This window comes from Drosophila busckii, chromosome X (genome assembly GCF_011750605.1).
Source record: "Drosophila busckii strain San Diego stock center, stock number 13000-0081.31 chromosome X, ASM1175060v1, whole genome shotgun sequence".
Classification (NCBI taxonomy): Eukaryota; Metazoa; Arthropoda; class Insecta; order Diptera; family Drosophilidae; genus Drosophila; species Drosophila busckii.
Genome location: NC_046608.1, coordinates 21,305,259 through 21,321,498, shown reverse-complemented (window position 1 = coordinate 21,321,498; position 16,240 = coordinate 21,305,259). Strand labels below are relative to the sequence as shown.

The window sequence follows — 16,240 nt, the reverse complement described above, 5'->3', positions numbered from 1 at the left end:
TCAGTTCAATTTGAGAATCGAGATGAAATTGATGTTGTTTGCGTTTGGAGTCCTTGTGGCTTGCTGCTCAAGTGTAAGCGCCACGTGCAGTCTGCAATTGCAAGATCCAGTTCCCATCGTTGTGAAACACTTTGGCAGCAAGTCTGCAATTATTAAAAAAAGCATCAATTCCGTGACATTAGATCTGAATGAGACAATGACGTTCCATTGTCCGACGGGTTTGTGCATGCAAAACAGAAACTACAATAATGATTTAACTAAAATAAATGCAATCACGGCGGAATTTAAATGCACGAACGAAGGCATAAATATCGACGGGCATACGATTGATAGCAATGCCTATGATACGTACATCAGGTGCTGCTCCGACTACAGCCAAACGATCTATGAGAGCAACTCAAGCCTGCCTGGCTGCGACTCGGATGCCATGAGCCTGCTCATAGGCTACAGTGTACAAGACTTGCAGGATGTGAAGCTGCTTGGCCTTTGCTACGAACTTGGCGCATCTCGAGTGCGCTTCGTCAGCTTTCTGGCCTATGCGCCAAGCAATCTGCTGCTCGAATCTCGCATAGAACACGAGCTAAGTGCGCTGAACTTTGACACCAACATTGGCAACTTGATCAAGTACTTCCGCTATCCCAGCGAGGATCAGTTTCAGCAGCTGCTCAGAGAGAATCAGAAACAATTGGGTGATCTCTTTAACCCACAGCTCTTTGAGTACAACAGCCTGCTGCAGGATGAAAAGCAATCCAAGGAACTTGCCAGCTACAAGGATATGCTGAGCATTGTTTGGCTCAAGCAGTTGCGTGTGGGCAACTGGATGCACTTCATCAATGCGCTGCGTGCCAGCAGCGATGCCGGTGCGGAACGCTACGATGTGCGCTTGGGCGTATCGGGCGTGGCAGCTATGCCGTCATCCCCGAACTGCAACAACACGGCCATGCTGCAGCTGAAGAGTAGCGATGACCTCTCTCTGCAAATTCCAGCGCAAATTTGGGCACATGTGCGCACGCTGGAGCCGACGGGCGAGCCGAGCGATGAGTTTGTTGTCGTAGCGCACAACTCTCCCTATGTAAGTTCATCGCTCTCTTGCTCTCTCTCTCTCTCTTTTGTGCTCACTTTCTGTGTTATTGCAGGCAAACATTGCTGAGCTGAGCTCGTTCTGCGTGGACATGTGCAATGAGATCCCTTGGCTGCGCAACAGTCTCTTTGGCCAGCTGCACTTGCTGCCCATGTACGGCGTAGTTCACTGCTGTCGCATCGATCAGCTGGACAAGCTCACTGACTTTCCAGTCAGCCACTTGCCGCCGCCGCCACCGCCGCTGCCGCTGACAACAACAACAACTGAGCGAACTGCACCGCCCTTGCTATTGCTGTAAAGTCAAGCAAAATAAACGCAATTTTTATAGCGTCAATAAATAAATAAACAAACAAAGCAGCAACTTGACATTAAATCACAACTTTAAAGCGCGAGAGACTAAGCACAAGATTTCTTTTAGTGCTGCGTTCCGAACATAAGAGCGCGCGAGCGACGCAGCTTAACGAATATTGTTTTTCGTTTAGTTTTGCTGCTCTGCCGCGCTCTCTGCTGCGCATTCAGAACATTACAGCGAGCGAGCGAGGTAGCAACAGCCGAAAAATGAGCGCAGCTTAACGAATTTTTTTGTTTCGTTTAGCATTGCCTCAGCTCTCTGCACTGACTAGAGCTTAAGAGCGCGCGAGCGAGAGAGCGGCAGCCAAAAAATGAGCGCAGCCTAATGCATTTTTTTTTTTTTGTTTCGTTTAGCTTCGCAGCTCTGCCGCCGCTCTCTGCTGCGCAGGCTAAGCTTTGTTTTCGTTTTACGATCGGCAGCAGCCCAAACGCGAGCTTTTGTATTTACATATTTTCCAACAGTTTTGCTGCATTTAAAACGTTTGCTGCGTTAAACGGTAAAAACTTTTAATTGGATTGAAAACGTTTTAATACTTTCATAACGCCAAAGCGTCTGTCCCTTTGTTCATTTTTATATTTTTATTTTTGCTTGTCGAACACACACACACACACACACTGGTAAAACTGAAAATCAATTAAAATGCCGCTCAGTCAATGCATGTGCATTTGTATGAAGCCCTGCTGCTAACCCAACCGCCATTACCAACTCGTTACCATGAGCCATCTGGCAGGCAAGTGGCTAACAAAATCGATTTAAAACCGCTTTGCCCACAAACAAGTGAGAGCACAAGAGAGAGAGAGAGGGAGAGGGAGAGTGAGTGCATTCATATCAATTGGCAACTGACAGACAAAAACTGTTGCCTACAGTTGCTTTCGAAAATAAATGTACGCTCAAACAAAAGTCATTGAATTTTTACAGATTTACGTGCGCTATAATTGAAAATTAAAGTTTGCTTAAGTTGATGTGAATTAAAAGCTCGAGACATTTTCCTTTTTCTTACTGGTATGGTGGTCAGTTTTTATTATTTAATATATTTACTATACTTTGTATTCAGCGTGAAGGCTTTGTATATATTTATATATATTTGTTTTAAATGTATGTATTTTTTACATATACATATATATATAATACTTGCAATATGCTTATAAATTTTCAACTACATACATACATATTTAGTTTTTATTTCCTTTTAGCCGTAGAACAATTATCACATCTTAAATACTATATGTAGCTACACTTAAAATGTCTGGTGCATATGTATATGTATTTCAATGTCTGATGTATGGTACACATATACTATCATTTCGCTATATATAACTGTATAAAAACAAAACAACAGCAACAGCAACAGCAACATGCTTAGAATTTATGTCAACATAATTTTCAGCTTCATTTACAATTCTTTCTTTTGCTGCTTTCTGCTATTTATTAAACAATACTTTTTCTTCTTTGCTTTTGCCGCTCAGTGTTTGCACACCAAGCAAAAGTAAATAAAAAAATAAGACTGGCGCTTTAAAGAACTGTAAATGCTCTGCTCTCAAGCAATAAAGTTATTAATTTAACAAAAATGTATAAGCTAAATAATTGATATTTAAAAGTGCGCCTGCCATGGCTGTTGGCAGTTGAAAAACAAATAAATTTACTAGCGCCATCTAGCGTCTGCCAGCTAGACCACTCAGCTTGGTAATTAGAGTTGCAACTGTTTCCAGCGCTGTCGTCTCAGCTCTCAACCTAATTTGTTGCCATCATCCGGTCGCTTTGCCTGCTAGTTGCCTCATCTATATTTTATAAAGCTCAGCTCTGCTTCTTCTTCTTCAACTTGCTGTGCGCCCGAAGCCAGCACTGGCCTACCTTATATACATACACATACATATATATACATATACATATACATATACATATATATTTCATTTTTTGTCACAAAAAGTTCAAAGGCACAACACAACAAAGAAGCGCGTCCAAAGAAATTCATTAGAAATTAAAAAACAAAAAACGCGTGTATACATTTTTTAGTTGAACCTTTTTATACACTTTGTCATTTTTATATAAAGCAGATGTCCTTGCTGAGCAAGTAGCGAGTCAAACTGAGTCAAATGCGCGCAGTTCGTCTGTATGAGCAACGAGTACTCAGAAAGTATTGAAGCTAGAGCTAACAAATTTGCTATATAGATAATTTAAAAGTAGCTGAATATTTTTGTAAATAAAATTTCTCAAACAGTGCGTCGCAAATCGAAAAAAAATCGATTACAAGCGTTGTTCGTCTGTATGAGCAACAAGTACTCAGAATCTATTAAAGCTAGAGCTAACAAATTTGCTATATAGATAATTCAGAAGCAGCTGAATATTTTACAAATCGAAAAAAAACGATTACAAGCGCTGTTCGTCTGTATGAGCAACAAGTACTCAGAAAGTCCTGAGGCTAGAGCTAACAAATTTGCTATATAGATGATTCAGAAGCAGCGGAATATTTTTGTAAATTAAATTTCTCAAACAAACTTTGCGGCTAGGAAAATATTCAGACAATCAAAGTGTATCAAAAAGTTGGCTGCGCTCAACTTGAATGCGTTGTCTTGTTGCTTTTCAGCGATTTCATTTAACGATAATGCTTGCTGCGTTATTGTTGCTGTTGTTCTTGTTGTTGAAAACAATTTCAACACTTGACAAAACGAAAGGAAAAATAAACAAGCAACAAACAATATTTATACATACATACATATATACTATGCTATGTGTATAAACAAAATAAACATTATAAAAGGGTTGCTCACTTTAACTGTGCATTGTTGTTTGAGTGTGCGTGTGTCTATGTCTGTGTGTGTGTGTGTGTGTGTGTGTGTGTGCCATGTCCTTGTGCTGTGGCAAAACTCAATTGTTACGCTTAGTAGATGCATTCACCCAGCAAATCGCAATCGCCCTTCTCCAACGGCTTCAGCCACAGCGGATTGTAGTTGGGGCAGAGCTTCCGATGTATGGGAACACGGATTTGCACGGGCGTTGTGGCCACACCCTCCCAGCTGTGGCCGGGAAAACGCTGCCCGTCCGATCTGTTGCATTGCATGCTAATCGGCTCCTGTATATACATCGTGTAAAGTTGGTCAATGCGCGGCTGTGTCCACTCGATGCTGCGATAATTCAATGAGCGTGCCCCATTCAAGTGTATGCCATGCTGATGCTCCTTGCTGCATCCAGAGAGTGAAAGCAAGATAGAGAGACAGAGAGAGTGGGAGGGAGCACAAAGATTATAGAAAATATTTAATATTTGTATATTTTCATTTCACATTTCACACACAATGCCGCATTCAATATCAAGTCACTTACACTATTCAACAAAAGTATGTTGACCAAAGAGTTGTCGCGAAATTCGTATAAATAAATAACACATAAGTAAGTAAAAAAAAAAAGTATAAGCTATGCTTAATTAAAAATAACACAACTTATAACTTTAAGTTTCAAGCTCAAGCATAAAAAAAAAAAATACTTATAATAAATAAATAGCATATAAGACACTCTGTACATTTTTATGTACATAGCAGTTCTAAAAAAAAAAAGCCAAAATTTATATTTAAATACAATGCTTAAAAATATATATTATATATTTTTTAGACTAATTGTTGTTAAATAATTTGCATGCAAACTTTAATTTTCAAACGCAAAGAAAATTATAAATCACTAAATTGCACTTTTGTCCAATTACTTGTAGCTGCGACTGTCAAGCATAAAATTTGCGCAGCTTTATATTAAATAAAAAAAATAAATAAATCAATGAATTGCACTTTTGTCAACATACTTATCGCTAATGTTAAATAAAATTAAAAAATTTCAAATATTTTGATAGATCAACTGTTAGTTTACTAAAGTAACATAAGTAAACTTTTGATTTTGAGCAAATTTAAGGCAAATACTTATGGCAACAAGTGTTAGGCGCACAGCTTAAACAAAAGCTGACAAACATAATTGAACTCAAGATGTTTGCAAATTAAAATTGAATTGATTTATGTTGCAGCCCGCCCCACCCACTCAATTGCAACTTTGCGAGCCATAAATTTTGCACAAAGTCTAACAATGCACAAACAGTTGGCAAAACCTTTATTCAATCAGCTGAGTGTTTGTCTCGAAAAAAACGCAAAAAAAAATATAAAAAGCAAAAGCCTTTTAAAACCATTAAGTCCTTTGTAGATATTTGCATAGACCGCAGACGCAAGCGCGCGCACACACTAATCTAATGTACATTTTTTTAAGGGCTGGGGGTGGCAACGCTTTGTTGTTTTTTTTATGCTTTTTGGCTTTCATTTTGTTGCTGTTGCGGCGGCTGCTGCCATTAGCGTTGGCAATTAGTGTGCACCTTGGCGCTACTTTTGGGACTGACAGGAAGCTAAAGAAATTTCCGTTATGAATACCGCCCAAAACTTTTGCCTTTGATGCGCAGACAACAGCAAAAGCAACAGCAACAACAGCAACAACAGCAACAATGCCTATGATTATGATAATGAGATTATGAGACTGACTCACTCACCGCTTCATGTAGATAAAGTAATTCTCGAGCGTCTCTTCGGCAACTGAGCTCTTGCACACCTCAAGCTTCGTCGCCGGATAGTAGTGAATATAGTTGACGCACATTTCGTCGCTAATGGAGAAGCCACCAAGTGTTGCATTGCTATCCGCCAGCGTATTGTAGTAGCAAGTGGTGACCAAAGCGTCGCCCTGCAAGCCAAAAAGCAAAAAGAGCAATAAGCAATTGTTTGGAGTCCTCGCATCGTGTGTCTCACTTACCGGCAGCACGCGCGGCTTGTAGTGCAGCGTGCGCATCTCTTGGAAATGATTCGAGTAGTAATCATCGCGATTCACTTCGCGCAGCTCCTGCTCGCCGCGAAAGTGACGCGTGAGCACGCGCACGCCACGCAAATGCGTATGCAGCTGTGAGCCAAAGATGATGATGCCGCTGTGTGGCAGAGCGGCGCGTGTACAGTCCGCGACGCAGTAGCCGCTCAATGGGAACGCCAGCTGGCCGGGCGGTATGGCCATTTTGTCGGTATACTCCAGGCCCAGCTCCATGACGCCCGCATCGTATTGTCGCAGTGTCTTCGATAGCTTAATGCGAAAACCGGAGCTATCCACGAGACCTGCGGGGCGTATGATTAATATTAATACACAACATACACAGCTGCCCCCCTCCCCCAAATTATGCGAGAGCGAGAGCGAGAGCGAGCGAGATGCACATGACTCTGAGTGCTGCACTCAACATTTCCCGTTTGTTGTGGCCGTGTAATGCGAGCGGCGCAGATGTTGTTGGGTTGGCTGCTGCTGACTGTTGGCGGCTTCACGAGCAGCACTTCAAGCAGCAATAATGACATTGCTCTTGTCAAGGCTCTTGTTGTTATTTATACAAAAGTTTTAATGAAATCACCCCACTGCATTAATGTATGTATACACATACATATGTCTCCCACTGTCTGCGCTTCAGTCAGTCTGTCTGTGTGTGCTTGAACCACTTCAGTAATTCCTATGTGCTCCAGCTCATCAAAATCAAATTACAACTTTTATTTTCTCTCTCTCTTTCTCTGTCTGCTTTCAGTGTGACCAGCCAAGCAAGCATAAACAGTGTTGCTAAACGTTAAACTAATTGCTGTCTTTGCATTAGGATCAGAGTATGACTCAGAGGAATTGCTTTACATTGGAGAGAGGGAGAGAGAGAGCTAAAGCTATACTTCCAATTGCCATAGTGGTATTATATTAATTTAACTCCACAACAATTTCAACAATCAGCAATGTAATTCTAATTATCATAGTAACATAAATTTAATTTAAGTCAAAAATAAATTACAACAATCAACAATTGGCATAAAATTAAATTGACTCAACAACAATTTCAACAATCAGCATAGATTATTGGTGTATTGGTAATTAATCTAACTCAACAACAGTTTCACCAATCAGCAATTTAATACAAATTGTCATACATAGCATAAAATTTATTTAACCAGCAACAACATTTCAACAATGTTTTACCAATTGGTATATAGAAATAACATGAAATTGACTCAACAACAGTTTCACCACTCAGCAATGTTATTCTAATCAAATTCATTTAACTCAACAACAGTTTCAACAGTCAACAATCTAATCCCAATTTGCATTTAGGAATAAAATGCAATTGACTCAACAGCAGCTGCACCAATCAGCAACGTAATTCAAATTGTCATTTGAACTCAACAACAATTTCACCAATCAGCAACGTAATGCCAATTGGTGTATTGCAATAAAATTAAATTTAACTCTACAACAACTTTTTCAACAATCAGCAATGTTGGCCTCATGCAACTCAACAACAATTTCAACAATGAAACTCACCTGCTTGCAACTCTGGATTATTGAAATGCACCTCAAGACGCACGTACGGATTGTAGGCTGGTCCACCAATGGGCAAGCCGGCTTCGGGTGGATACGTAAAGGTGCTGGCGCCCATGGCCCACAGGGCCATCACCTTGGAGCAGACCTTGGCCGCCAGCGGCAGCTGCTCGCAATCGCCATTGTACAGTGGCATTTCGATATGTGCGCCAGTCTCGCAATGAAAGATCTCCATGTGATGCACTATCCCGGGATTTTTAATAATCGGCTCGAATTGCACAATATGCAGACGTTGCTTGACAAGATCGCCCAAGCGCTGCACATGGCACCAGTAGGTGGTCTCCTTAGCGGGCACTGGCGCCTGCTCCAAAGTAATTTCCATGTGCTCCAATTTACTGCGCACAAAAGTCAAAATGAAGATCAAAGCCAAAGCAGAGTTTGGGTTTTGCTTACGTTTCGGGTATGAGAATTTTATCGGCACGCAGCAGCTGCAACATTTTGAGTCCCGCCTCATGTGGCGCCGTCACATTGGGCAAAGCGAACTGATGATCCTCGAGTGCGAGCTCCGATTCTCCACGTGCCCATACCACATACATGGTGCCCTCCTGCGAAAAGCGAAAAGTGACATTTGCTTTTATTGCTTAAGCAATTGACTCACATGCAGACGCAAGTCCAGCGGATCACAAGTGTCGAATTTACGCTTGAAGGCCAAAGTGAACTCATCCATTTTGAACACCTCACAGTCCTGCTGATAGTCCTTGCGCACCCAGCGTCCGTCTGGGCTGGTGTACGTATCGGTCACAACGTTGAAGAATCCATTCTGATTCTCAAAGAAACAAATGTCCGCATCGGCCAAGCTGCCGCGCTTGGAGAAGCCCAAATAGAACCAGCGATGCTGCTCATTGAACGCATTCTGCAAATGGAATAGAACCTCCTGCTTATACCAATCGACCATCCAGCTGAGCTTGATCTCCTTGTCATCCAAGTAGATCTCATGCAGCTTCGTATCGGAGAGTCCTGCAAATGAGACGAAATGCAAATAAATAACATAAAATAGTAGAATTATAAACAATTTCATAAATGGCAATTGATAAACAAAGATGTTGATTATTCAATAATTCAATTTGATATTAAAAAATAAAAACTAAATCTAGTGAGCTTGGAGCCCAACAAATTTTTCAAGCTGCCGCTGCTGAACACAAAATATTTCAGTCTGCTCCCAGCCTCAGTTGGGAATACAGCTCCGATTTCTGGCTAACAAAATTTACAAAAATATATATAAATAAATTTTTCGTTGTAAAATAATTTTATTTTTCGATCTAATATATATTTTAATTTTGGTTAAAAAAACAAGCATTTTAACATGTTTCATATATTCATATTAATTCAGCGTTAATATTTTTACACGGCCCAGACACGCACTCAGCCCAGTTAATTGTTAAAGTTAAGCAAATCAACAACAATGACAACAAATTAATAAAAACGTAAGTATACAATCAAATATAAAACAATCAATATAAACTATATGCTATTTACTAGACTAAACAAAAGTTGAATAATATAAATCTTTTAACTATGAGAGCAACACTAAAGACAAAATGGAAATACGCTCAATGTGGATATCAAGATAGGTGAAGGTGATTATGGTTCTACACTTGGTTGTTAACCTGTCCAGAGGGCGGTACCACGCCCCCATAGGCGGCGACGCAGCTTAGCGCCTGAATTTAACAGTTATTATCAATAGATACACATATACAAATGCAGCTGACTCGCTAATCAAATGCAAATAATTTAATATAATTTAATAATTACACACACACACACACACACACACAATGTGTTTGTAAGTATTTAGCATTAATGCATTAAATTTAATTGTTACTTATGCTTAATTTGCTTGCAGTTTAAACGGTACCGGGACCTGCAAGTTCAAGTGCTTGGCGTTCGCTATTATTTTATAGCCTGTTAATTGATTGGAAAATAAAATAATTATAAGATTTAAAACAAATGCATTTGATTTGCTGTTGCAGCTTGGCTATGTCTGCTCTGCCCTTAGCTATTTAGCATAATTAGTTGCAGTTGCAAAATTCATAATTAAAATTTTTATAAATTCAAATGTTGAGCAATAATAAAAAAAATAATCTAGAAAAAATAAATAATGCTTTAATTTAGATACAGATATAGATTATATATATATATATAATTAAAAAATAAAGATATAGCTATAGATATAGATATAGACATAGATATAGCTAGATTAAAAGCTATAGATATAGCTACAAAATAATTTGATTCTAGCGCTGAATTCTTTTTATTCTGAATAAAAAGTTTCAAACTAATTAAAGTTGCTGCAGCATTAATTGAAAATCGAAGCCTGTTTTCAATATTATTACTTTTATTATTATTAAATGTTTATTTTTTCATTATTAACGCTGCGTATTTTGCTCTACACTTCCCACTTCCAATGGCTTACTCAAGTCCAGTTGCAATTTAATGTTTTTCATTTGAGAGCAACTTTTGCTCTTAACTCTGGCGCTGTTTTGTTATTTCAGCTGACAATGTTCGCTCTTTTGCTATTTTATGACATGCTTCAAATTAATGATTGCAATTAGAGCTCGCTCGCTCGCTCGCTGGCCCGGGTTACAGTTACGAGCTGAAGCTGAAGCAACATAATCAACTCGCTGCTAGCCAAGGACTTAATTAGCCAAATAAGTGCAAAAAAATATATCAATGGCCCCGCTACCTCAAACCGCCACTAGATTTATGTTGGCAGCAGCATCGAGAGCAACAATAATTGACTAGCTGCTGAACAAGAAGAAGAAGAAGCAGCAGAGGCGCGCAGTCAAGCGGCAGTAACAAGGCAAGAAACCCCAATAAAATGTCAAATCCAATTGGCAAACACACAAAACCCACAAAACACATAAAACAAGAAAAATATACAAAAAAAAAATATCAAACTGCAGAGAGAGAGAAATGGAGAAAGGTAGAAAAACACTCGATTACAATCAAAAGTGACAGCGTTCTTTTTTTTTTAAGGCCATTGCACTCACAAGTGAGAGCGAGAGAGCGAGAGCGAGAGCGAGAGCAAGAGCGAGACTATTGAATTTATTGCCAATGGCTCCACATGTCCAGAGCAGCGAAGCTTGATGAATTTTGCTTGCCACTGCGCTGAGTTTGCCAAGCAGCAAATCAAGCTTTTGGCCCAAAAGTAATAGCAACGTTACCAGTTGCTAAGTTCTAAGCACTCCTTGGAGAGCGACAGGAACAAGCGCACACAAAAATTGATTTGTTATCCACTACACACACACACACACACACACATAGCTGTAGACAAGTAACTGTGATTGGTATCTTGTTGCTGTTTGCTTTGCTTTTAGCTAGAGCGTTGCAATTGTAGCCCCAAGAAGTGGCAAATAGTCTCGAGGCTGAGCCAGCGATAACGTTAATAAACATCAAATTGCTTTTGATTGTTCACATACGTTATGTCAAATGCTAGCCAAAAATTTAATTAAAATATTCAAATGTTCAAGACCGGCGCCGAAAACTATGCTATAGCAAATATATATGGTGTTTGAATTGTTAACAAGTCACACACACACACACACACAGATGGAGAACTGACTGTCTAAATACAATAAATATGTAAATGTCTGCAGCTTGCTTATCTCAGGCTTACAGTTATAATTGCACACCCAGAGCCTTGACCCAAACAACACTCAGAGAAACCAACAAAGTAGTAAATAAATATTTACTATATTGATTTCAATTTGCAAATAATCAAACGCGCATTAACGTTATTAAATTCTAATTTTAGATTATTTATTTACTATTTTGATTTTAATTTGCAAATAATCAAAGGCGCATTAACGTTATAGCAATTAAAATAGAATAAGACAAGTCTTTGTAACTTGCAACAACAAAATATATAATTTTAGATTATTTATTTACTATTTTGATTTTAATTTGCAAATTAAACTAAAATAAAATAAGGCAAGTCTTTGTAGCTTGGAAAATTAATAATTTTAGTTTAAGCAAATATTTATTTACTATTTTGATTTCAATTTGCAAATAATCAAAAGCGCATTAACGTTATAACAATTAAAACTAAGTTAAGTTGCAATAATCATATAACCAACTAAGTTTAACTATTTTATCTACGTTTTTGCTTATTAAAAAATTTAAAATAACTTCGTAAAAGTCACAAAAAGCATAAAAAAATGAATGTTATTTTTAAATTAAATTTGCATTAAAGCTTTAACTTCATTTATTATTAGTGGCTGCATGTGACTAGCGCCATTGAACAAAAAATGGTATTAAAAATTTATCAGCTGTGCTGAATTTTCGTTTTTTTGCATTACTCTACTGTTTTTAATAATAAATAAATAAATTGTCTCGAGGCAATCAAAGCGACAATGACAATTATTTTGCATTTCCTTGTGCGCGCGCGCAAGTCATTGTGCAAGTTTTAGTTGCCTACTTTTGTGCGCTGTCACAGTTGGCCTTAATAATATTGTCCCATGCCCAACTGCGTGTGTGTGTGTGTGTGTGTGTGTGCGTGTGTGTGTGAGTAAAAAGTTTATAAACATAGTAGTGCAATTCGATTTTTGTGTTGCCTACTTTTGAGCGTGACTAAAACTATGCGCCAGGCGAGTGACTTTGTCTTAACTTTAGCAATTGCATTTGCATGCGCATTTAACAAGCTTTTTATACGTTGTGAAGCAGCATACACATAACTGTAAATTTAATAAACTTGTATGAGGTTTATTGCATTTGCTGCTGCCGTCGCTGCTGCTGCTTGACATGCTTTCAATACAAACAAGCAAAAAAATAAAATAAATAAAAAGCTGTAAAAACTTGGGCGCTGAACTTGAAATGGCACACGCACACAGCTTTTAATGTGTGTGTGTGTGTGTGCAGTGCATAGTTCAGCGTTGGCTATTGAAAGTAAAGCAGCAGCAGCAGCAGCAGCAGCAGTTGTTGATGATGATGAGCTGCTCTCTGCTGCTGCTTCTTCTTCTTGTTGAGCACTTTGGCATGCCAAGGCGCACAGGAATTTTCTTATTATTCACTGCATGAGACACACACACACACACACACACTAGTTGAAAAAGAATTCAACTGCCATGCATATGACTCAAGTGGGTAGCTAAGCTCACTTGCCTGTCCAGCTGATATCATTATGACCCACTCCGAGCTTAGGCATGCGCCAAGTTCTGCCCACTTAACACTTTATTGAATTCCATTGCCATTTTGCTTTCACCTATTCAACATCCGAGCTGTCTGTCCACTTCAAGTGGCCCATCAGTCGCGCTGCGCGTCTTGTTATCAGCATAAATTCCAGCAGCTTCCTCTTGATTTGCTTCGCTCGCTCTCTTGTCACATTGAGTTATGAAATGCGTTTTTTGTTTTTTTATATATCACCATCATTACTTCAATTTTGCCACAATTTTTCGTACGCTTTGATTGAGACAAATATTTGTACAAATTTCTGTTCTACTCTTGGGTCAACGCTGCGGTCGCGCTGCTCTATAAATTATTGAGGATTTATCGACTGCAACGCGCACATATAAATCAACAGCACTTTGCTATACACACACCCACACACACACACACGCACATACACATGTCTGTGCTTGTTTGTTCTTTGTTCGCTTTGGCATTTAAGCTGTTGACATTTTGATGGAGCCGCCTAAACGACACTCACGTCTACATTGTTATATTGTTAACGTATATTTATGTTCAGGTTAATTGCAATTGCTGCACAGCGCCAAAGTGTCAGCAAATGGGCGGTGTGGGCGTGGCTGTAAATGCATGCAATTTAAACCAATTGCACTCACAGCGAACGCTTTAAGTTTAATGAACAGCAGAACAAAGCGAAAGTTGCATAAATTTTGTATAAATTCAAAAATTTAGAGCTGCAGCCAAATTCGCTTATTAAATATAAAATATATTAAGTCAGCATTAATTAATTATGAGATCTGCACTTTCTGAATTTATAGAATTTCTAGAGTTTAAATATAATTAAGCATTAAACAATTAAGTCTTTGCTAATTATATCCCTACAATGCCTTAAGCATAAATTCTAAATAAATAAAATATGCGCATCAATTAGTTAATTAATTAATTGTATCCATGCCAGTTCGCTCTAATTTAATTTCAACAATGCATACAAATAATAACTAATTTGTAAATATAATTAATTATTTAATGCATGAATAAATAAAAATAATAACTAATTTGTAAAGATAGTTAATTATACTAAAGAATTCGCTGCAATTCAATTGCTAGAAATTCAATAGTGTAAATTCTAAATAAATAATATATATATCTAAATAAGTTAATTCTATGCTAGCTGTAGTTCAAATATATTAATTTAATTAGTTTAATTAAATTGTATAACTACAAATTCTAGTAATTAACTAATAAATAAATTATTTATTGTAGCTGCTGAACTAAATTAAAGTATAATTAATTATACTTAAAGTAGTTTAATTAAATTTTATGCCTACAAATTCAAGTAATTAACTAATAAAAAAAATGATTTATTGTAGCTGCTGAATTAAATTAAATTATAATTAATTATACTATGGCAGCTGGAAATTCTAGAGTGTAATTAATAGTTAATACTAATATTAAATTTAATTAAATAATTATACGCATGAAAATTCTTGGCTATAAGTTATGCATAAATAAATTTTAATTTAATAATGAATTAATTAATTAATTTCATTCAATAAAATAAATACAATTGCTATAAAAGTTAATTAATTAAACACTAACTCAGGCTGAACTCTTATTTACTTCTTAAAAATTCTACAGAGTATAGAAAGTGCTTCAATCTTAACTCTGCTGAGATTTTAGTTGCTCAAATGGATTACAATACCTTGAATCATGTAATGGCATTTGGCTTAAAAGTGCTGCAGTTAACACACACACACACACACACACACACACAGAGAGAAGCAGCAGCAAAACGTTAGATAGAGAGCAAGAGCCAGCGAGTGGGGTGAGGCGTGTTTTGGGCAATCGGAAACGCAATGTTAACGGCACCCAAGCCACTAACTGGGCACAGAATCCTGCATAAACAAAAGGCCTTCAAATTGCCAGTGGCTGAAGCTGAAGCTGGGGCTGGGGCTGGGGCTGGGCGACTACTATGGGCTCCAGTGATAAATAAATTAAAAGGCACACACGCGAAACAGCAGGAAGCCCAAAAAAGTGAAACCCCCCAAACCTAATAAAGCTGACCACGCAACCAACGCACGCAGGCGGGTCGAGGAGGCGAGTAGGCGTGGCTGACCTGTGCAGCGTGGCAGCCACACGTGTTTGGAAAAACCAGCGGCTTGCCAACAAAAATGTCGACAGCGGCACAAAACGTAACCCGCAACCAAATTGATAAAAAAAAAAATAACAAACACACACACATATACGTGTGTGTGTGTGTGTGTGGTGTCAGTTTACATGTGGCATATCACAAAAGCATTCGGCGACATATACGCCGGACTTTTGAGTTGGCCATAAGCAACATAAGGCGCATACAGTTATATGAAAAACATATATATACGAAATATAAATCAAGTTTCAAGTTTCAGGCTGGGCACAAATTCTAAAGTCTAAACACATTTGTTAGCTGCATTTTTTTTTGTGCTATGCTAATTGCAATTTAATTTTAGTGACACAACAAATGCATCAAATTTTGTTAAATTAAAAACAAACAGCAAATAAATTCTGAAAATTATTAAATAATTAAACATATTTAGCAGCGATTAAACTATGCATAGTTTTGTTGCATTTCATTTATAAAAAATAAATGTTGCTTAAGCAGATTAAAAATAAAAAAAGCAAACAGCTTTGCATTTTTTTAATGTAAATATTTCTGTCTAACTTATTAATAGTTAGTAAACAAAAGCAAACACGTAAAAAGAATAAAGAAATGTTTGTTTTTAGAATAAAAAAATGAATTATAAAGAAGCTTCAATTCAAAGCTCAATAAATTGAAAACAGCTTTTAATTAGTTAATGCAAATAAATATGTAAATAATATATATAAGCAATAGCTATAAGAAGAAGATATAAATCTTGACTTAGGTGGCATTAATAATTCTAAATAAATTCAATAAAAATATTTAAGCACATACAACTTTAAATGCAATTTCTTAATTAGTTGTTAATGCTAATTAAATATGTAAGCAAACTTTATAAGCAATATCTATAAGCAATTCTATTTTAAACAAATTTTAAGCATCTCAAATTTAAATACAATTTTTTACTTAGTTGTTAATGCTAAATAAAAACTATATAGGCAATATCTCTAAAGAAAGTTATAAAGCTTAAGCCATTCGAAATAAATGCAATAATAAATAAATAGCAAATTTTAAGCAGCTCAACTTTAAATGCAATTTCTTAATTAGTTGTTAATACTAAATAAATATGTATGTAAACAATTTCAATAGAGAAAGCTTGACA

The 16,240-nt window shown here is 37.3% G+C and overlaps 2 protein-coding genes and 1 long non-coding RNA gene across 3 annotated transcripts in view; 2 read left to right on the top strand and 1 right to left on the bottom strand.

Moving 5' to 3' along the window:
- Positions 1–4: 4 nt before the first annotated feature.
- Positions 5–1,443, top strand: LOC108607114. Its single transcript, XM_017997747.1, has 2 exons — positions 5–1,072; positions 1,137–1,443. Exons 1-2 carry the CDS (start codon positions 23–25, stop codon positions 1,377–1,379), a joined length of 1,293 nt encoding a protein of 430 aa, XP_017853236.1. The 5' UTR covers positions 5–22; the 3' UTR covers positions 1,380–1,443.
- A 2,753-nt stretch (positions 1,444–4,196) lies between these two features.
- The window catches only part of LOC108605577 (tyramine beta-hydroxylase), a 29,222-nt gene continuing 17,178 nt past the window's right edge, over positions 4,197–16,240 (bottom strand). Inside the window, exons 3-8 of the mRNA XM_017995347.2 lie at positions 8,437–8,795; positions 8,232–8,383; positions 7,782–8,173; positions 6,204–6,553; positions 5,947–6,134; positions 4,197–4,612 (exon numbers count right to left, since the gene is read on the bottom strand). Of these exons, the coding sequence (XP_017850836.1) occupies positions 4,312–4,612; positions 5,947–6,134; positions 6,204–6,553; positions 7,782–8,173; positions 8,232–8,383; positions 8,437–8,795 (1,742 nt within the window). The 3' untranslated portion in view covers positions 4,197–4,311. The remainder of the gene's footprint in view (positions 4,613–5,946; positions 6,135–6,203; positions 6,554–7,781; positions 8,174–8,231; positions 8,384–8,436; positions 8,796–16,240) is intronic.
- On the top strand, positions 9,003–9,782 carry LOC108605578. Its single transcript, XR_001915384.1, has 3 exons — positions 9,003–9,262; positions 9,318–9,621; positions 9,682–9,782. It is a non-coding gene; the product is annotated as an uncharacterized LOC108605578 (long non-coding RNA).